Source organism: Heliangelus exortis, chromosome 12 (assembly GCF_036169615.1).
Source record: "Heliangelus exortis chromosome 12, bHelExo1.hap1, whole genome shotgun sequence".
Classification (NCBI taxonomy): domain Eukaryota; kingdom Metazoa; phylum Chordata; class Aves; order Apodiformes; family Trochilidae; genus Heliangelus; species Heliangelus exortis.
The window spans coordinates 10,299,998-10,321,884 of NC_092433.1; the positions used below are offsets into that span (position 1 = coordinate 10,299,998).

The 21,887-nt window shown below is 49.5% G+C and overlaps 1 protein-coding gene across 1 annotated transcript; it reads right to left on the reverse strand.

Annotated features, from left to right (window-relative positions):
- Positions 1–6,711: 6,711 nt before the first annotated feature.
- MCM2 (minichromosome maintenance complex component 2) lies at positions 6,712–19,231 on the reverse strand. Its single transcript, XM_071755980.1, has 16 exons — positions 18,770–19,231; positions 18,069–18,256; positions 17,339–17,514; positions 16,428–16,691; positions 15,178–15,397; positions 14,672–14,879; positions 13,842–13,976; positions 13,449–13,640; positions 12,488–12,581; positions 11,739–11,989; positions 11,367–11,493; positions 11,046–11,158; positions 10,689–10,931; positions 9,724–9,906; positions 8,633–8,788; positions 6,712–7,741 (listed from the first exon to the last, which is right to left on the reverse strand). Exons 1-16 carry the CDS (start codon positions 18,773–18,775, stop codon positions 7,631–7,633), a joined length of 2,667 nt encoding a protein of 888 aa, XP_071612081.1. The 5' UTR covers positions 18,776–19,231; the 3' UTR covers positions 6,712–7,630.
- Between the last annotated feature and the right edge of the window lie 2,656 nt (positions 19,232–21,887).

A 21,887-nucleotide genomic window follows, 5' to 3' on the forward strand; every position in this document is an offset into this window, starting at 1 on the left:
GTCATTTTTTACTTTGCTACTGGTAATTTGGCTGTCTTTGCATGCAGGTGGCTTGCTACAAGTGGGTAACTAAAAGCCTTTCAGATCTCCTAACTCTGCCACATCCAGCTCCAAAAATCTTAGAAAGTGAATCCAGTGTCTGAAGCAGCCTAATCACATCAAAGAAAGCACAAAAACCACACTCATGTATGACATGGCCTCAAATCAGAAGGAAAGAAACCACACGGGCATGGCAGTATGCACATTTTCTGTGAGGCTCATGGTGCTCCTTAGATTTATTTTGACATTATACATTGGTCACAGTCTGAGCAACAAAGGGGGAGTATGAATAGAGAAGATACATCCTAGACAAGAAAATTAAATAAAATTAGTGGCAACATCAATCAGCCAGGTCAACGCTGCCAGCCGAGTGGAAAACAGCCAGCAGAGACAGGCAACAACAGCTTTCTTTAAAAACACCAACTTAAACCCAGCACAGTCCTTGGGTCTTCATTTTACACTCCCTGGAACAGGTGTGTAGGCTCTCTCCTGAGGTATCGACTGCTTTATAGGCAAAAGCTTGTCATTTCTCATTTGATCTCCTCCAGCCTCCCAGCCTGGTGCATATTCTCCAACAATGTTCAGAGCACTGGTAAAAGGGGCTTTACAATTGCACTAAATGCTTTTTTTATAGCTATTTGAAGGCTGTTCAGAATTTTCTGGGTATTAGCATTATCTGTGCTTTTCCCTTCTTCCCCAAAATTGTTCAATTTCACAGTTACATCTGTTAGGCAGAATCAGAAAGCAAGCGTGTATTTTAGGCTGGCAAAACTGAAAATCCTTCAGCCATCTTTCCCTGTAAGTTACCATAACAGCTTTTGCCTTCAGGAAATTCAGCCAGCTTTCTGATTTCAATTCCAGGGTCACATTCTGTTCCAGGATACTCACAAACAAATACTAAGGAGGTAGAAGAATGACGTGATAGCTAAGGGAAAGAATTTGGCACCTAGAACTTGTTAATTAAAAAGAAATTAACCACAAAGTCTAATCTCAACAGAAATGTGGTTTATTTGGAAACACCAGCAACACATTAACTTGAAATATGCTGGTGAGATGTTTTGTTATCCTAAATACAGCAAAACTGAATCCACCTACAAAGGTGAAAGGGATCTATTGCCCTTGGTCAGCACAGCAAAAAAGTAAACAGCAAGCAAAACAACTAAGCAGTTCAATGTTAAGCCCTTGCAGTGTTAGAAAATGCAGGATGTCACTACTTCCAGGAAAGAGGTTTAACCCTTCTTCCTTTGCACACTGACATTTGTTCAGGCAAGGAAAGTGATCTGTGCCCAGTCTGAGATCAGAAGGAAAAAAACTACTCTCTGTCCCATTACTTGAATCACTGACTCTTTAGGACAGAGACTAGGTGACAGAGCAGGCTTGTGACACACCACACAATTTAACCCCATCTTCTATGAAGCTTTTGGCATCTCATCCCCCAAAAGACAGAAGCTTGAGAATTCCCTGCCTGTCCCCTCCTTTCTTAGGCACAAGTAAAGATTTAACTTCTCCTTGTTCCAGCATATGGGAATTTACTTCAGAGCCTCCGACAAGCTTTGTATAAGCTTATTTGCTGACTTAGTCTTTTTAATGCTGGGACACTGTGAAACGTTTTGACTGTACCAAGCAGGGGTGGGTACCTGCTCTGTTCCTGTGCAGCCCAGGCATGCAGCCATTCTCTGGGCAAAATGCACAATTTCTGCTCCCATCCAAAATCCTGCTGGGGAGGACATATAATAAACACTTTGCAAGGAGTGACCTGGAGCAATTAATGCCTTCCAGGGCAGGCTGTAATTAGAAGGGAACAGAACCTGCTCTATTTGGAGCCCAGAAGACAGAGCAAGATTTTCTGTACAGCTTCAAGCCTTTTTTCATCTCTCTGCACCAGCTTCATCCCCTCCAGGGAGGGCACAGTTGGACACAGTGCTGGTACCAGCCCTGCTTGTTTCCTATCCCCTGCTATAAGGTTCAGTGGAAGAGCAAGCACAAGTTGCACTTCACTTTTCCAGTTTTCACGTGTCTCTGCTGCCTCCCATCCCCTGAAGCTTTACATTTCTCTCCTCACTAAAGCAGAGCTGATTGCTGCATTACCAGCACTGCCGTTCTCCTGCAGGAGGCTCCAGCAGCAAACCTCAGCGGATTCCTAGAGGGCAGAGGAAAACAAAGCAATATTCAATTTGATTAAGAGGACAGAATAATTTTTAACGGAGCCACCTGGAGCAAGAAAGAAGCAGACAGCTCTTGAGCTGAAAGTCCTAGCAGGTTTCCTCACAGGGGACAGGGCTCTGAACCTAAGAGGAATAGGAACCTGGTCACATTGCTCTGTTGGAGCTACTGTGAGGAGGGATGGTCACAGCCTTCCACTCACATGCAGGGTAACTACAGAGCTTCCAGCCATGAAGGAGAAAGGGCTGCTTCTCTTGGGAACTGTTCACGTCATTTAAGCTGGGCTTCTGTACAGCACAGCTTGGAGAACCCCTTTATCTCTGTGTTGAGCTCATCAGCTCAGATCACAAGCAGAGACCGAGTGCCCTTCTGGAAGGAATGGAAAACCTGCAGATGCAGAAAAGTAGATGTCAAGAGAGCAGGCAAACCTCAGACCTTCTGAGGCTTTTTATTGAGGCAGAAGGATAAGCAGGCTAAAGCCCAGCAGGCTGATGACAAGGTGCAAGATGTTTGGTCTCAGCTCTGTCTGCTCTTGAGGTGTAACCTGAGCCCAAATATGTAACTGCCAAGCCCTTGCTGTGCAGTTTGAGAAGCATCAAGGAGTTGGGCACAGTGACAGCCAGCAGGGCAGGCACACCCCAGAACCCAAGGCAGATAAGCAGAGCAGCTCAGGGGTGTCAGCCAGATTCAACCAGAAGTCCAGATCCTCAGAGAAGCTCATGGTGATGAAGTTGGTCCAATATCAAACCAGGAAATTGAACCAGAGGTCAGAATCAAGGTCTGCTGATGGGAACTGTGGTCAGACATCATCCAGTGATCACTTGGCAGCTCCATAACAGTAGAAGGTGACCTTAGCTGTAGAAGATGAGTCAGGTCAGGAAGGCAGTCCCATGGGTCACAGCCCAAAGCAGTAGTGTCTATGACCAGGCACAGTGAGCCAAAAACCAATGGTCCCATCTCATAAGCTCAAACAGGCACAGAGGGCCCCAGGCTGAGCTTAAATAGAGCACTTAAATAGAGCACAGCTTCATCTCACCTTTAGAGAGAAGTCACTTGCAAGATGAGCAGCAGAGAGCACAACCCCCTTCCAAGGAGCTTTTGCTCTAAAGATGCAATGCTCAGCAGCCCCTGGAGGCCCCTCACAGACGTTTAGTTGGGGCTGAAGAGCATGCTGGATGGCTGGATTTGTTGGCAGACCAGTGCTCTGTGATAATGGAGACATTAAATCAGTCATGGCAGCAAAAACTGCATAATAGATGCAAAATATGGCAGAAGCCTGATCCAATTTTGGCTCTGCCTTGTTAAGTGGAAAAGTATTTCAGGAGATGGAAAAATACTAGGAAGTTCAGAGTGCATCCTCCTTGCAGCAGGGCATGAGGGGTAGCTGTCTGCAGTTATTACCCAATTCTGTAGATGTGCATATTCTCTAAACATATTTCCATACTGCCTTCAGAGCTCAGCCATCATGTCCTGAATTTCAGGTATTCAGGACAGCTGAGGTCAGCAAGAACAGAGCCATAAGCACCTGAAATGGCCTTCCTGGTCAAACTGCATCTGGTTGGCCTCTTTTAGGATAGGAATATTATACTATCCAACACAACTGCTACATCTAGAGCACAGTTATGCTAGGAAAGGTCTTGTCAACCAGTTTCCAGACAGCTCTTTAGTAAATACACAGATGCTGAACAGAGTGGGTTCCAGCCAAGGTCTGGCATGGGAGAAAGGCAAGCAATGCTCGTCCAGAAATGCTGCATATGCTGATTTATTGAGTGGATTTGGCTTTAATCTGGAAAAAAAAATAATTAGTGGAGTTAGAACTTTCCCTGCTTGTGAGGCATATGCCATTTGACAAGCAGGCTCAGAAACAGCCACTAGCACACTGGATGCAAACCAGGACTTGCAGATGTGGAGTGTTGGTTTATGATCACAATAGAGGCAGAACCTATCAAGCCTCTAAGCCCTGTCAGTGGGTAGGAAAGTGCTTGCAGAAAGGGGGGCAGCTTGTCTCCTCCTTTTTCCCAGGTCACCTACCTTCATGTGTTAGCTGGTTATCTGCAGACCCCTGCTAACATCCCCCAAGCAGACACATATACATTATTTGTATGTCTGTGTGTGTCTATGCTCTGTGCTGGGCTCAGCTCAAACAGCTTTTCATGAGATGCAGGAAGCCATGCTGTTTTCTCTCAGGAATGTGCACATAGCGCATTCAAATTAAACTGGATCAGGATCTGGCCCATCAGGCCCTTTTCGAATCCAGGTGCTCTCCCAAGCCAGTCTCACCCAGCATACACCAACAACCACAATCCCAAGAAGGGAAGGGGCACTGCCTGGCTTCACAAAGCTCTGTCTGCTTTCGAAGGAGCACCCTTATCATCTTCCTTTGGAGCCCAGGCACAGCCTATTGTGGACAAACCTCATCTCCCCAGGACTCTTGCTTTTGCCCCAAGTTATCAGAGGCACTGCACAATGTCTGAATCGCAGCAGGGAGAAGCCAAGAGCTCAAGCTTGGCTGAACTCAAGGTTGTCAGGGGAGCAACTCCTCGTTTCCCAAGTGTGGCTTTGTTTGCTGACCTCCAGAGCCCCGCCGTAAAATCCTTGCCACGTTCAGCTGGAACATACCCCCGGGCAAGGCAGTCCCCGTTCAAGGCAGCATCTGCTTTCACCCCTGTCCAGACCAGACACCCAATGCTGTCAACAGCCAACACTTGCTCCAGGGAACCTGCAAAGCTCAGTGGCCGTGAGAGGAACATAACTTCAGACTGGCACCGACACTCCACGGAGCGGCTGATGCCAACGTTAGGGAGGGAGCAGCTGCAGGAATTCATTGCTCTGCTGGATGCTGGCAACACAACGAGGTGGGGAGGCACAACTGCCTTTGTAGTGAGGATTCAGGAGGAGGCAGAGCAACCAAGTGACAAACAAGTGACTCCAACAACAGCATCTCTCTTGTCACTGCTCACGCTATGCACCAGCTACAGTGGGATCAGAGCATGGGAGGCAGGAGCGTTCTGCAGGAAAAATCTGAAGGGTGATGGTAGAGATCTGCCCAGCAGCAGGACAAGCTGCTTGGAAAAATAATGAGCCCACTCTCCTTTATTCTCATGGTTTGCCATGACATGGCGGGCTTTGTGTTTATCTCTGCAAAGATGTAGCAGAGGCTTCCCAAGGTTTCAGGTGTTTGGGCAGCATTTTGGATTTCTCCAGCGTGTCACAAAGCTGCTTTCTCCTCCCTCGCCCCATGTTCATCATTACAACACACAAATTCTGTTTTCTTGACAAGCTTGTCTCACCCCTTGTTACTGCTGGTTATGGTCTCTCAGGGACAGCATTTTCCCCAGCCAGGTAGGGAGGTTCCCACAGAGCTGGGGGCAGCTTGCAAGTGCTGGCAGTGGCTCTCCCCAAGGATGGCCTCTGCCCATGCCATGAGGAGGTGAGGTGCTCACAGCCCTGTGCCCAGCCCTGAATAACCACAATGGGCCTCACCATGTGCCCCCAGGCCCACGGCAGCTCTGCCATCCCTAGCACACACCTGATCCAGGCACACATTCAGGAGCCAAAGACAAGGCAAGGCACGCCAGGAAAGCGTCTCTATGAGCTGCCAGTGGAAAGGAAGCCCTAGTAGGCAGAGACCCAGTGGGAAGGGAGAAAAAAAACCAGCTAGAACAATTAAACAAATACACAGGGGGGAGCTGGCAGACAGAAGAGGCAACACACGGAGCCAGTTTCAGGCTGAGAGTCATGTGCTAAGCCCCCAGCAGGGTGCAAGCACTGCTCGCTCCAGAGTAACAACCAGGCTGAGGGGACACAGACACACAGACATACACACCATCACCAGGACAAACCCCAGGTTTCGACAGCCAGGGACAAGTCTGCTTGGCCAGCACAGAATTGCAGCAGCCAGCTCACACGTTTTCTAGAGCACAGGCAGTAGGAATGATGCTGGAGGTGCCTCGTGGCCCAGGAAGTCTAGCCAGGCAAAGGACATTCATTAAAGACCCCAGCTGCATCTTGGATAGGGTTCACTGCTTCTCCCAGACTGGAATCTAGAGGGGCAGCCAGGATGTAAGATCAGGGATATCTAACCCAAGAACAGGAGAGGAAGGGAGGTGGGAGAGATGTACTGTGATGGGTCAGTCTCAAGGTGATACAAACATTTGCACTGAAGAGTCCCACAGTGATCAGTGCTGCAATAAGCAGGCAAGACAGGAAAGGAGTCCCTGCAGGCAGGTCCTGGATGAACTGCAATGTTTGTGATACTCCTGTAGACAACCAGGTCCTGCTATCTATCCACAGTAAAAATGTGCAACTGCAGAGATCTTCATTGTACAGTAACTGAGACACCAGCACTGGCAGTTTCCACTAAACTTGAGAAGCAAACACATGCTGTATTTGTATCTAAACCAAACCCCCAGACTGCTGAGTAGCTTGTCCAGCACCCAGGTTGTTCACATATGCTCTTCCTTCCCCACACCGCTGCAGGAGTTCCCAAAATAGGAAGAAACACAAAAGTATTGGAAAACAAATGTATTAAAAAACACACACAGTATGAAAATTGTATGTGAACAGCGTGCCCATCCAGTCCTCCCTAAACACCTCCAGCTCATAGTTCTTCCATTCCTACTCTCAACACCAGCACCATGGGTACTTCACCCTCAACAAACGTGTGAGGTGGTGTTAAGTCACTTTGGTCCAGCCAGGAATTCACCTCTGCTGACAGCTGCACAGAGATAACACTCAGTAAGGCAGGGGAAGACCAAAAGCTTCTGCATGATGCCCCAGCATGTAGTGAAGGAGGTTTCACTGCCCATACAGATCACCATTAGTACCAGAAATAGTTGTTTTACTTCAGTTCTCATCTTCCTCTGCCCACCCCCCTTCCCCTTGCAGAAACCAAGCACAAGGTCAGCCTATGAGGGCACCTGGGGAAATGTCTAGTGTCAGGCACAAAGGCCTGGAGCCAAGAGGCTGGCTGGTTCATGGAGAGTTGAAAGCAGTCTCAGTTACCACCCAGCAGGCTGTACAGTCGCCAGAGATGGGAAAAGAGAATCCCTGAGGGTGCTTTCAATACAAGGGGCATGGATAAGGCAGACAAATGCTTTTCTATTGCTCCCACTCAGTTCCTCCTGCAGCTGAGCCCATAACAACTAGTGACAAACAAATAGCAAACATGCCACCTATGTGGCCAGCAATTCTCTCCCTGTTGTGCTTAGCTACAAGGCAAAACAGTGAATGAAGTTGCTAAACAGACTTGGTTGGGCATTTAACTAACTCTGTTCTATTTACAAGGCCTTCAGCAGCTCAGCACTCCATAAGGCACAAAGCAAGTAAGAGAATGTACAGCTGAGTCCCTCTGGATCACGAGAGGTATTGTTCCTGGGAGAGCTGCAAGGTGTAGCATGAAGGTAACTCTGGAACTCTGCTTCCAGCCTCAGAACTGCTGCACAATCAGCTTCCGCTTCACATCCCGGCTGAACCTGTTCATCTTGAACACTTCACTGTCATAGAAGGCTGAGAGGTTGTGGATGTTGATCTGCCGAGCCTGGAAGGAGAAGGAGGGAGAGGTAAATGTTTATTTAAAAACAGTAAGAACCAAGTGGTTTTCCACAGCAGAGGCTGCATAAAATTTGACACTCAGCAATCTCTGCTCTGCTCAGCAGGAACCAGAACTGCAGTAGCAGAGGAGACTGCAGGTCAAGAGGAAGCACTGGCAGAGCTAAGCTGAGCTAAGAGAGGATGCTGGCTCAGCACCTGCCTGCTCTCAGCTTGTCCTTCTGCTTCCACTGGAGCTAGAACATAACTGCTATTCAAAAGACCCCAATATCTCACCCAAGTGGGTGGCATTTTTGCAGGAGACTTCTAACTGGGGGTGGTCACACTGGCAGCATTAAGTAGGTCACTCTGGAAGTAGTTACTCTGCACAATTGATGCAAGAAGCAGAAAAGTAGCAACCCAGGAATCAAATACTGCTTTAGTGCCAAGCAAGGTCAATGCATTGCACAGAAAGGCAGAGCTAGGAGCACATCCCCTGGACCAGGATGAGGGTGCATTAAGGAGAGTGAGCCTCAGGAGAGATTGGGAAAGTTCATACAAGCAGAGATTTTTCTGCTCATTGCTTTTTCAATTGCAGGTGCCAGGGAACTTGTGTCCTCATTTGCCTGCAAAGCACCAGCCATACTGCAGGATTTATCACTCCAGCCCCAAAGCCTTAGGCAGTTGCATAGGAACTAAGGAGGAAGAAAATGGCACTCCAAGAGAAGACAGCAGAAACAGGTGAGAGAGACAGTCCTGATTCTGTGTTAAATTAACACCATGCTTTTTTGGTACCATAATTCAGGAAGGAAAGTTACAAGTCTGAGAAAACCTCTGGTTCTGAGGCTGCAGAGAGAGAGAGCAGAACTAAACCCAGAGAAGGCTTAAGATAAGCCTGTACCTTATCCACCAGATCCTTCTCTGGGACTTCTATGGTGTCTTGCTGAGCTCCATAGCGGTTTCTCTGGTACATCACCTGCTCTGCAACCAGCTGCTTCAGGATGAACAGCAGCAGCTCATTGTTGTCTCGCTTGAATGAAAGGTAGCGGGAGAATGTCTGGGAGAAAGGATAAAATGAGCCAAGAGGATCAGGGAAGGACTGATGCACTGCAGGTCTCCTGTGCCTGACACCAACCAACCCCCTCCCCCCACAGAGCACAAGAAAAACCAACTATGCCCTTAGTGTCCTCTTAAGGGACTTGGCCTTGCCAAGCTGCCACCTGCACATGCAGCTAAAAACACAGCCTTGTGACAGCCACCACACTCCTCTGCTGGCTGCTCTTACACCGATTAAAAATTCTCTGGAGGGTCCTCATCAGCAGAACTGAAGCCTCTAGGGGCTGCCTGCAGAGAAGCAGACCTGGCCCTGGGGAAGCATAGAGCAGGTTCCCTTAACCCAGACTGTCCTGTGACTCCCCAGCAAACGCTCACACTTGGACGGCTGTTTGCAGCCAGAGAGACCATGAGTTGTCCAGACTGAGGGCAGACACTCGGAGTGGATAAATGCCAGGCTGCAGCCAGCCAAGAGCTGTTGGGAGGCAGCCCCTGCCACTCAGACAGAAGGGCACTAAACCAGAGTGAGTGCTGCCCTGTGGTTAGCTGACCCCTGAGGACCCCTAGGAAAAAACATGAAGAAACTGACTGCCAGCTCAGGCTTGATCACCTGGCAGGAGCAGCAGTGGGAGTCCTGTGCCAAAATAGCAGGGCAGGCGTCAAAAAAGAAGTGGGATGGAGCAGTGCTCGGGGCACACACAGTCCCAACAAAAACTCTGCCCCGACACTGCCTAACCACGGGCAGTCACACAGCAGTGCCTCCAGCCTCCCAGTGTGCCATTTGCTCAGGCTCTGTGCCTGACTGCAGGACAGAACCCTGCAGAGACTGAGGGAGCCTCTTCCCACAGCCAGGGCAGTGCACGGAGCCTGCAGCGGGGGTGGGGGTGAAACCAGAGGGCCTGGGGCACAACTACAGCCCCCAGCTCAGCCTGCACCCACCTTGCGCATGCTCCGCATGACACTGAACTTCTGGGTGTCGATGAAGCTCTCCAGCATCACCCGGATGGCCATGTTGACATCATCTTCTACCACATAGTCCCTCAGGTGCATGCGGGCGTGAGCCTCAGCCATCCGGATCATGGACTCGATGTGACGCACGGTGATGGGGATGCTGCCGGTCGCCTACGAGGGAGGGAGGAGGAGGCAGCTCCTTACTGAAAGGTAATAGGCATGGGGCCAGGAAGGTAGCCCTCTGACCAATGACCTACTGCACGCTGTTAGGGAGCTGCTCCTCAACCTTTGAGGACTCTCAGGCTAAGGTGGCTCTGCCACCTGCTGGCACACTCTGCACAGAGCGGTCAGGCTGCCTCCCCTGGTCAGCATTTGCAACTGGCAGGGTATAAGGGGATGCTGCCTGGCGTCCCTCTTTGCCATAGTTTAGCTCCTCCCCAGCAACAACACTCCCACTTCCTCTGGCAACTTTTAGGAGTTAAGGACATAAGAAGTCAAAAGATACAGTTTTCAAAGCTCAAAAAAATCTCCCTCTGATCTCTACAAATTCCTCTTTCATTTGAAGAGCATGAAACAAGACAGAGGTCCCACGGACTAAAGAGAAGGGCATTTCTACACAGAACAGCTCCCTGTAATGTACCAGGAGCATATGGGTCTGAGTGAATGCAAACACCTCCCAGGGGCCTGCCAGTCTGAGTGACAATACGAGGACTTTACCGTGGCAGACACTAGTACATGTGTCTAGTCCATCAGCCCACAGATCACCAACAGGCAAGATTCTGCATTTAAATGAAGAATCATCTGTTCAGCAGACACTGTGGGATCTGCCTGTCTCTCACAAAACAGTGGCACAGACAACAGTGACAGGAATGGCAAGAATCTGTCAATGTATTCTGGAGCAGTCTCAGGTTGCTTCGTAGTCTAGATACATCTCCCTTTCTTATTATTCTCACCATAGACTCTTTCCTGAGGTCACTGTACATCCGAGCCACCTTGTCCTGGTCCATCTGGTTGAGTTTTGGGTGGACCTTCTCTTTGGCATAGACGATGTATTTCCTCAGGATCTCTTGGGGAATGGGCTCAACCCCATATGTATTGGGAAGAACAACCTCATTGGCATCCCCATTCACTGCATCCTTGCTACCTGGGTGGTGTTTGACATGGCTGCCAACAACAAACCGGGCAAGCATTTCATCCTACAAGAGAGCAGTGGAATAAAGACACTGAACTCAGTGGGCAACTGCAGCTCAGCATCCCAACAGCAGCATCACAAGCCCAGCAAAAGCTCAGATGGAGAGCACAGCCTGTACCTGCACAGGGTCCACTGTGTCTCTCACCACACACAGGATATCAAATCGAGAGATGATGGGCTCTGTCAGGTCTACATTCTCTGAGAAAGTTAACGATGGGTCGTAACGCCCACCTAGAGAATAAGAGACAAACCTCAAAGTCAAACACAAGCTCCAGGGCTGAAGCTCTGAAGCAAGCACAGACCTCCTGCACAAAGGGACTTCACTGATCACTTAATCTGGAGTAAGCAGGCAGAGGGAGAGGAAGCTGTGTCACTATTCCCATGACAGCAGGACCTGTGCTGGAGGCCTGAGATGGTCCTGTGGTCTGTCAGCACCTACCTATAGGATTAGCAGCAGCAATAACAGTGCAGCGAGCTTGCAAGGACGTGACAATGCCTGCTTTGGAGATGGAAATGCTTTGCTGCTCCATGGCTTCATGGATGCTGGTCCTGTCTTGATCATTCATCTATGAGAAAGCAAGAATGACTTAAACTGAACCTTTGTCTGTGCCCATCGCCCAGTGCACCAAGGAGAATCAGTTCCTGATGCTCTGAAAAAGTAGCAAACTGCTCTGTGGGCCTGTAAGAGCCTAAGCAAACAGCTTGGTCAGCTGTGAGATGACACTGTAAGCTGTAGTGTCTCCCCACTGCAAAGGTTACAACTGGTCCCTCCACAGGTAAGCCTTCCCACAGAGGTGATGCTAGGTCTCACCTTGTCAAATTCATCGATCAGGCAGACACCTCTGTCAGCCAGCACAAGGGCTCCTGCCTCTAAAGTCCACTCCTTGCTGACTGGATGCCTCTGGACATAGGCTGTGAGGCCCACAGCAGAAGCACCTTGGCCAGTGGTGAAGATTGCTCTGCTGGATGCCTTCTCTATGTATTTAAGAAACTGTGATTTTGCAGTACCAGGGTCTCCACAGAGAAGGACATTGATGTCACCACGGACTTTGTGTTTGCCACCTACAACAGTAATGGGAGAGACACGTTGGCAGCTGAGCACATGGGTTTATAGCAACCCTGCCCTGAACACCACAAAGCTGAAGAGAAAGCAGAGAGGAGGCAGGGAAACCACTTTACAGGGAAAGTAAAAAGACTGCTTTGAAGGCAGTCACGTGGAAAACAGCACTTCTAGCCTTGCTAAACACATTCTTCTAAGAAGGTAACAAATCAGGACACCAAAAGGTCAAACCTCAGAATGGGCATCAAACACGACCCTCCAGAAGATGGGTGAAGACTTGGCCCTTTGCACAGGGAGCTGTTTTCAGTCTTACTGTTTCTACTGTCACATCAGAGTTTTCAGCATGTTAAAAGCAGCCACTTCCACCACAGATATGCCTCAGTCTGCAACCATGACACACAGGCATCTCTATCCACTCTCACTGCACCAGAACAGACAAACCCAGACCAGCTGGGTGCAGATGCTTTCTGCTGAGTGAAGCAGCACCAAGTGACACCCACCTGGGTTTTTGGGCTCTCCACCAAAGAGAGATAAGGCTAAGCCTCTCTTGATATCTTCATGCCCATAAATAGATGGGGCAATGCTGGCAAAAATCTGAAAGGAAAAGAAAAAGTTGTCCAGGGATTACCAGTTCCCAGTCTGTGCAGAATTTAGCATGAAAATTGGCAAGAGGATGTATCATGGTTACCCTTACAATCCTGCTGTCTTTGAAGTATTTTCTTAACCACAGTGAGTGGGTTTTTTCAAAACCAACTATCCACCCAGAATCTCCTACAGGTTTCTCACAAATATGGTGCTGATTGTGGCACAATTGTGTAGCCTGGTGCTGGAAGCTTCTGTCACTGCCTCCATGCTCCAGCTGTGCACAAAGTTCTCCACAGTGGCTGTTATCAGTTGTTGCAAAGTCAGAGACCTTAACTTGAGACTTACTCACTGCACATGATAGTAGTTGGATGGGTGATGCCACACATGAATTGTCATTATGGTCAAATATTATGAACAACCAGCTTACTTTCTCAAGGGTTTTCTGATAATAGCCTGTTCCTGGAGACTACTGATGTTAAAACAGCCCTAGCTCAACTGAAGCTGCTTCACCCACTGGGAACACCAGTCAAGATAAAACCAGCATGACCAAGGCAACAGAGTGAGGTCTCCTTATTAGAGAGCTTCAACCTGACCCAAATGAGGTTGAACGTGCACCAGTCCAGGAGCTTTGTCTTTTAAGTGTAGGGTTCAGGTCTTAGCAGGCCAAGAGGAACAAAGCTAAGATTTCCACCACCACAGCTCAAGCTGTATGAGAGATACTCAAGTCCAGAAAACCATTCAGAGGGAACTAGGATTTCTAGAAGTTTCTTCTAACTACTGTTGAGTCAGGTGACAGCTTTCATCATTTTCTGACCCAGGTGCCAGATGACAGAAAGGTATCAACAGAAAAAGAAGGGATGTCTGAGGCTCACCTACCTTCTCCCCAATTTGCTCATCCTTGGACAGACCCACAATCACTTTCACATCTTCATCAGTCAGTTCTCCAATAGCCAGCTTGTTGTCCTTCTTGGCAATGTGGTTGGCCAGGATCACAGTTGCAAACACTGGGAACCCGTTGGCAGTGTTCAAGGAGCCATCATAGTTGTTGTGGTAGATCCCTGTCAGCTCCTGGGAAGCAGGAGGAGGTGTGTCAGTGTCTGCACAGCACAAAATAGACCCCCCTCCATTTTAAGGTGCCAGTCTCAAAAGTAGCTGCCCAAATGCATCAGAGGACGATCCCTCCCTGCATCCCCCCAGATGTTCCTGTGATGTCAAAAGTTTAAAAATGCTCTGTGCTCACCCCATTCTTGAATTCAACCATGTACTCACAATCTCATCCCCTGGCTTGCAGCTGTCAACCAGATCAGCAAGGAGAATGGCATCCTTGGAGCGGGGCAGCCTGCCAGCAGCTACCTTCCCAGGGCTCTCCTGGATTTTGATGCGCTGATAGTTCTGATAGACTGTCTGCAGCAACAAACAGACATTACCCAGCAAGGCTGGTGGGCATCAGCACGGCCAATGCTTTTCAAAGGCACTTCACTAGAGAAGGTCCATACAAAGGTTTGCTACATTTTGGTGATAAAACTAAAGGCATGGGAGGATGAAGGTTGTGAGGAGCAATTCCAGGGTGTGACAGACACCACTGGGGATAGGAAAGCACTTTGCCACATCTCACTGCTGTGTTTCTGCCTCCTGGGTTTGCCCACCCAAATACTAGAGTGGTTCCTGCTAGGAGGATACTCCATTTACAGTTGATGCTATCAAACAAAGAATGAAATTCAGAAGAACAACATCAACTATATTGCTACTGCCCTCTAGTTTCCTTAGCTGGCAGGTCAGGAAACAGTGACCTAACTTGGGAAGGAGGAGAGCCAGACAGTCTGCACCTGCACTTCTACAATATGGATGGGTAACTAGCACAGATGACTGTGGCAAAAGATTCAGCCTTAACACACTTACAGTGAGGCAATAAATTACTTTTAGGTGATAAATTTGGCACATTCGGGTCAAGACCTCAAACAGACAAGATCTATCTTGACAGAGCTGATAGAGCAATAGACCCTTCTCCTGGCACCAAGCCTGTTGAAGGGGTGGGAGCCAAGGCAGGGATAGGAGGAACAGGCAGTGCAGAAGCCTGTCCAGGCAAGCACATCTCTTACCTCTTCCATGTTGATTTCAAAGGGCCCCAGAGACTGACACTCTGGACAAGAACCAGGTTTCACCTCCTGGTTCTGGGACTGGAAAAACGGTCCTAGGATGAAGCTGCACTTGCTGCAGTTGTATTTCACCATGCTGAGCTGAGGCAGGACCCCCGTGCAACTTGTCACCACTCCACTGGTCCGGATCAACTGATTCAAGTGGAGTTGCCTGTAGAAAGACAGATACTCAATGCCTGCAGGGCACAGAAGACAAAGCACTCTACAGAAATATTCTTGTTACAAGGCACAACTCCCACAGGCCAAATAAGAGACAGTTATCAGTAGCTTTCTCACAGGATTCCTGTTTTACGTCTGGGGACACTGGGAGTTCACACTTAACATGGCTTTTTCCCCTGTAATAAGCTCAGTCATCCTTACTGAGAACTTTAGCTTGCAGACCAGTTCTCCTGAGCACTCCAAAGCCTGCTGAAGGCCACACAGCCAGTGCTGGTAAATCTGCTGCTCACCTGAGTGACCGCAGCTCTTCCACCAGGGGAAGGTGGGAGATACGGACATGGATCTCCTGAGCAATACGATCGTATTTGGGGTACATGGCCAACACCACTTCCTTGGCTGCCTCATCAAAGATCTTCAGCATTTCTGCTGGGGCCTCAGGCAGAAAGTAGGCAAGGACATGTTCCTGGGCTGCCAGATCCTCATAGTTCACCACCAGACTCTCTCTGTTCTCTGTAGAAAAAGATAGGATGAACTGTATTTTCAACCTCACTCCTCAAGGAGTCTGTAAAACATATCCAGAATAGACAAGCCTGCACCCTGCAAATATTTGCACCTTCCCTGAAAAAATGTTTAGAGGTCAACAATTTGAAAATGTCTGGAAAACACTTTTTAGTCTAATTCTCTGGCCGATGCTTCATCAGTACCAAATTTGTGATTGTTCCTTTCCATTTCAGCACCAATACTTCCCAGGCTCAGTGCTCCTGAGACTCAAAAGCCTCAGCCCAACACACGACTCTCCCACAGAGAGTTCAGACTCTTCCACAGACCTCCAGGAAACAAGTTAATAAGAGAGACAACTGTGGTGTATGGATGACAAAACCGTTCAGTGTCTTATGTTCCTGGAAAGGGACAAAACAGATGCCTTTAATTTCTTAGCTGTGTAACACTGACCCTGATCCACTACTCAAGTTTCTGGAGCTTTTGCCTCAATATAAACAAGAAATGGTCAACTGCAGCTACATGAGCTGCTCCTAGATGTGACAATGCCTGCTTTTAAAATTTATCAGGCAGCCTTAAGGATTGCTTCTTCTGGTGGTCCCTTGTCAGAATACAAGGCTGCAACACAGACATGTTTTTTAAAGTCACAAGGTCTATTTGTGTCCCCTAGTTGGATAATCCAGCTTCCAGTGTGAGAAAGGAACAGGCACAGACAGCATTGTTGTCTCTTTCAGATTACAAAAGTGGTTAGCAGACCACTGTCTGCTGCCCCACATATTTTTTTGCTAGCACTTCTTTGATATGAATATTAATGAGTAGCAGATGCAGGGGGCCTTCTAATTACTCAGCCAGTATCAAAGAAGACAGCAGACATGTTTCCATTATTCATTCATCTCCATTCAGCACCTGACTTTTCCTAAAGTGCTGACTCAAATGTCTGGGACTAACAGGCAGGCAGAAAAAAATCCACCTACGGACAGGATCACTGCAAAGCACCGTGACCCACATGAAGAGGAGAGAGCCTCTGATCACCCAATTCTACCTTTGCACATGTCGCTGATCCTCTCCTTGAAGACATTGTGCCCGTGGTCATCCACGTGGGTCTTCAAGAAGTTCTTGAAGCGGTGGTAGATCTCAAGCCGGGGAGCGGCCATGGAAACCCACTCCCTCACTGAATGCCCTTTCATGTCTTCAAGATTCTCAATGCTCTCAATCATGTCCTCATCTTCCTCCTCAATGCCATCAGCAGCTCGTTCTGCCAGCCGCCTCTTCCGTGAAGGACGATCTGCATCTTCATCATCACTATCTAAGAGTTGGGAGGAAAAACTGTTAAAAGAGCTGGAAATCCCATTCACACTTTTTTAGTCATGGCTGGATCGCACGGGTTGGAAAAGCAAAGAGGTCTAAGTCTAGGATACAAACCAAAACACATTCCAGTCCCAGCCTAAATCCAGTTCTAGCCTGGCTCCTACATCTTCCACCAAGTAGCTATAGACTTCAAAGGGTGGAATAAGAAGATCTGTATGCAACAGCACACAATCATGTCCACTGATGCATTGAGGAAGAATGGACTTAGAAGTGCACAAAAAGCCCTCCCATCCTGCCCACAAAAGTCTCTATAGGAACACCAACAAACCCCACTTCATATGCTCAGAAGAATCCCCAGGTCCCCAACCCCTGACAAAGATCCAAGGTCTTGACTTTGTTTCAGCAGTGAACAGGTAACCAGAACACACCACATGAGCTCCTGGGAAGCCCAAGTCCAAGGGACCATTCACTGGGGAGTCCAGCCAAGCCCTCAGGCAGAGATTTCTCTGAAAGCCCAAGTACACTGGAGCTCCAGGGACTTCCCTGCTGCCCTGAGGGCAAAAGCCCAGCTTCCCCAAAAGGGGTGGCTTGTAGTCAACCACAGGGAGATCAGCAGCCCACCTGATACAGCTCATCTGCACCTACCATAGAGCAGTCCCCTCCTCATGCGGCCCATGCCCTGCTCCAGCTCTCGGTCTCGCTGCCTCATGACTCGCTCCGCAGCTTCCCTCTGGCTGGCTGTCAGCTCCTCCACATCTTCATCATCCAAGGCCAGGCCCTCTGCTTCATAGACGTCCAGCTCGGGGATGGGGCGGTAGTCCCTAGCACACACACACAGCACTGAATCAGGCCAGGCTCCAGAAAGTGTTTCTCCGGCCCTTCTCTGGCTACAGCTGGGTACCTGTCAAGACAGCCTTGCTGCAGCAAGCCTGAAGGTGTGGAGCAGGAAGGCACTTCACAAGGAAGGTGCCCTGCAATACCGTGGTTATGAATGCCAGCATTCCAGCCTTTGCATGGCAAAGCTCACCAGCTGGCCAGCAGGCCTGGCTAAGTGAAAAACATGTAGATTTGCACCTGCAGGAGTAAGGAGCTGGGCTGGATGCACATCACAGATTAAGGGAGATCCTGATTTACCCACACTGGATCACAATGGCACTTCACCCCCAGCTTGCTCAGTTTTTCCAGAATTCCAGTGACAGCTTGCCCTGAACTTTCTCCACTATGCAGTAGCTCTCTGGCCCTGTCACTCCAGCTGCCAGCACAGCAGAGGGGCCCCACAATCGCTGAGAGCCCCCCCCCCCCGGGAATCCCGTTAGCAAAACCCCATTCCCATATACAATCCCCCCAACAAGCTGGCTCTAACCGGTTTCCTTACCTCTCCATCCCTTCCCCGATGAGCTCTTCTCCTTCTTCTTCCTCCTCAGGGAGTCCTTCGGTCCCCAGGAGCCCCTCCGACTCATCCTCGAAGGGCGGCAGGTCCCGGCCAGGGCTGGACGTGAAGGCATCGCCCCGGCGTGAGCTGCGGAGCGGGCTGGTGACCGCCGCCTGAGACTCGGAGGAATCCTGCAGGGATAGGAAGGAGAAGGTGAGGAGGTAAGCCCGGAGGACCCTCCTCCCCGGCACCGGGCAGTGGGGGAAGAGAGGAGCGAGTCGCTGCTTCCAGGAGCCTCTGCCATCGGGTGGGTGGTCAGCACCGGGCTGTGGATCAGCAATGAGTCCTCCCTCCCGATGCGGGGTGGGGGGAAGACCAAACAGTAAGTGCTCCTTGGAAATGAATGGGAGGGGGGACACGCACCCCATGCTCCGAGTCTAGGGCAGCCAGAGCAGAGGGAAAAGGCTCCAAGCTCCCCGTCCCGGCTCTCTTCTCCGGTGCCGGCCATATGGGAAACTTCTTGGCGAGCTCGCCCCCATTCAGCACACCTCCCACCGACCCCCGAAATCCCCTCTACACCCCGCGCCACCGTGCCCGCAGTGCCCAGACTCCAGCAGCGGGACGGAACCGGGATCAGATCAGATCCGATCCGATCCGACCAAACCGGACTCGCCCCGCTCCCGCGCCCCGGCCCCGGTGCTCACCGCCATTGCTGCCGCCTCTTCCTTCCCGGACCGATTCCGCGCGTAAACCGACCCACGTGGTAGGAAAAAGCGCGCGAAGGCTCATGAATAATGCAAACACTGAAGGGAGCGGGCCCCGCCCCCTGTGTGAATATTCATGAGGTGGTGGGAGGAAAGGTGGAGTGGGCCGGGGGTCGCGGCCACCCCCGGGTGCCCGGTGAGCAGCAGGGACAAACTTCGGCAAATTTTGTGCCCTCTCGCTCTGGGCTCGACTGGTGCCTGCTGCCAGTCCCCGTGCCCCGTGCTTCCTGCCTCTTCTGCAGCTAAAATCCAGTCTGGCTCGACCAGGTTTGCCTCTGAGCTGTTTGAATCAACACTTTTCAGGCTCACAGTAAAAGTAGATGAGGAGGGAAGGCGGTTCTGGCGTGTGAGTGTGTTTGATGCGAGTCTGTATGGAAATGCGGAACATCTGTGCCATAGGGACTGGAAGAGGAATTGAGAGAGACAAAGCAAGCAACGTGCTGATGTTTGGCAATGAAGTGGAACACGTCTATTCCAGGCTCTTACAGAATGGCAGATGGTGTGAATTTTGGAGATCTGTCCTCTCTGAATGGGTTTCTGACAGCTCTATTTAGTATCAGGGTATTTCTGCTCTTGGCTGCAGTCAGACATTGGACAGTCACCCTGAAACAGGAGGCACCAGAAGCAAAAGTGCCTGAAGAAGCAGCTGACAATCACAGATCTGAAATGGCTCTTCCAGGAGCCCAGGTGGATGATTCAGCCTGGTGTGAATCCAGCAGAGCAGGAGCATCACGATATAAATAGCAGAGTGGCTCATTCTCATCTTTGACACATGATGGAGAGCTGGCTGGTGCTTGGGCACAGAGACCCCCCAAGGGATGCCCCCACCTGTAGGCTACTAGAGACCACCATGGCTTAAAGGCAAGCAGCCCAGGACCTGGGTAAGGCCGTGCTGTCTGACAAGGCCCAGGTGACATGCTGTGATGAACTGGACTCACCACAGGGTAATACTGTCTCTCTGGGCACTGGGCAGCTGGATGGACAGACATCTTTTTGGACTGTCCTTCCTAGAAGACCGTAGATTGCATCCATGTTTTTGCTGCTCTCTTTGGGTGCCAGATACAAGTGGTGCTGTGCTTGAGCTGGAGTGCTCAGTCTCTTTGAGAAGAGCTGAGATTAGGCACATAAAACTGTCCCTAAAATCAGGTGGCCACCATGCATAGGAAAGGGCTCCTGCTGTGATAGGGACCATGCAAGAGGTCTGAGATGCAGGCAGTGCCTGGACAGCTTGCTGGAGTGAGCGTAGCTGAGTACCAAACCCTTGACTGTACCAAAACACGCCACCAGGGTTTTGCAGACTTGGTTTCCAGCACAGGAGGAGGCCTGGGGAATGAATTCCCCCAAAAAGAAGGGCAGAGACACAGGAGTAAAGTCCAGGCACTGCAAAATTATACTAGAAATTACTACATCAATACTAGAAATTAGTATCTTGATAGAGCAGCTGTAGAACAAGACAGGCACACAGGTCCCTGGAGTTGTTCCACACCTGGACAGCAGCAGTTTCAGATGAGAAGTAATATCCTGTCCAGTAGCCTGATCTAATAAAAGCTGTAAGAGTATTTTAGAGAGATAAAACATCCTAGAAAAGTGGCACCTGGTGATAACACAAGGGCATGATGCTGTTCTGGAAACCCTGACTGTACCTCTTCTGCCTGACACCTGCAAATCAGGTGAGATTGCCAAAGGTCAGCAGAGTGCAGCAGGTACAAAGCCAAGAGTACTTGGCCTTCCTCGAGGTATAACCCTTGAAAACATCACCTCTTGCCTTGCTTCAGCCTGGCAACACCAAGTGGTGCAGCAAGGACAAAGGGAGTGAGCCCTGGCAACTTTATGCACTGGATGGAGGAGATGACAGAGAGCAGTGGTTCTCAGCTGAAGTGGGAGGACATGTGCAGTTAAGGAGATGAGGCAGTCCTTGGAGATGGGGAAAAGCAGGGTTATGTTTTAACTTACCATGTTTGGCTTGTTAATACAAAGGAACCATAAGTATGGATTCCCCACCTCCTTTCTTTCATGAAAGCAGTGAGGAAGGCAAGATCTAATGTGTCATGGTCCTTGTGGCACTCAGCAATCTTCTGCCTGAGAGACAGCTTTTGGATCTGGTGTGTCAAGCCCCAGAGCGCATCAGATAGAAAGAGCAGGTGGATTGGGAAAAAAAAAATAATCTCTCCTGACACTGTTATGTGGGAGTGATGTAAACACTTTAAAAATACAAAAATTTGTCTCTTGAATCAATTTTTTTTTTCTTTCTCCCTGCTATGTTGCAACATTTTGTCAATTAACCTCACCATATGCCTGACATACACCTAAAAGATAAGAATACTTATCAGGTCGTCTCCTGGTGCATGATGGAAACAATGAAGGTAGCAGGACACCCAAAAAGAGTAAAAGATAAGGATGACTCATCTCCGGGAAGTCGGGAAATCTGTATGTATCAGGGACTTATGCAAAAAGGGGACCCCTTTTCTTTTCCTGTATAAAAATCGCCCCAGAAGAACCGAAGATGCAGCAGCTCAGAGCAGCCAGTAGCTCGGTGGAGCCAGCAGCTCAGAAGGACACGTGGAAGCCAGCTCCTGTGACTACAAACTCCAGCCAGCTCGGCGCAAAAAGGCGGCAAGCAGCTCTGAAGGCCCAAGCGGAAAGCGGCGAGGCGGCTTTCTTCTGGACCCCCCCCTCTCTCGGCACTTCGGCTTCAGCTGCGGGACAGAGGCGGCAGGAGCGACAGACCCTACGCTCCTGACCACAGCCAGAGGCCAAGGCCGGCGGGCGGTAATAACATCTTAATTACCCTCTTTCTTTTCTCTTCTTAACGACTCTTCTCCCCAAAGTAACTAATTGTATAATTCCTAAATAAATCCTTTGAACTTGTTTAAATCATAAAGCCTGGTTATTTTTGTAAACTCACACGTCGTCTATGAGTAGTGGCTGAAATTTCCTCGCAAACAAAATATAAATAATAACTCGGATCGTGACAGGGAGGTAACACTCTTATTAGTTAGCACCTGAGGCTACAAGTGAGAATCTCTGTTACCAGGGCACTTTTTAGGCAGAATCACTC

Bases quoted from the DNA above. Each gene is read 5' to 3' on its own strand.
- MCM2 (XM_071755980.1), bottom strand. The intron at 17,515-18,068 runs GTAAGGAAACCG...TGTGTGTGCTAG, and splicing joins ATCGGGGAAGGGATGGAGAG to GGACTACCGCCCCATCCCCG. The intron at 9,907-10,688 runs GTGAGAATAATA...CCTCCCTCGTAG, and splicing joins ACCTCAGGAAAGAGTCTATG to GCGACCGGCAGCATCCCCAT.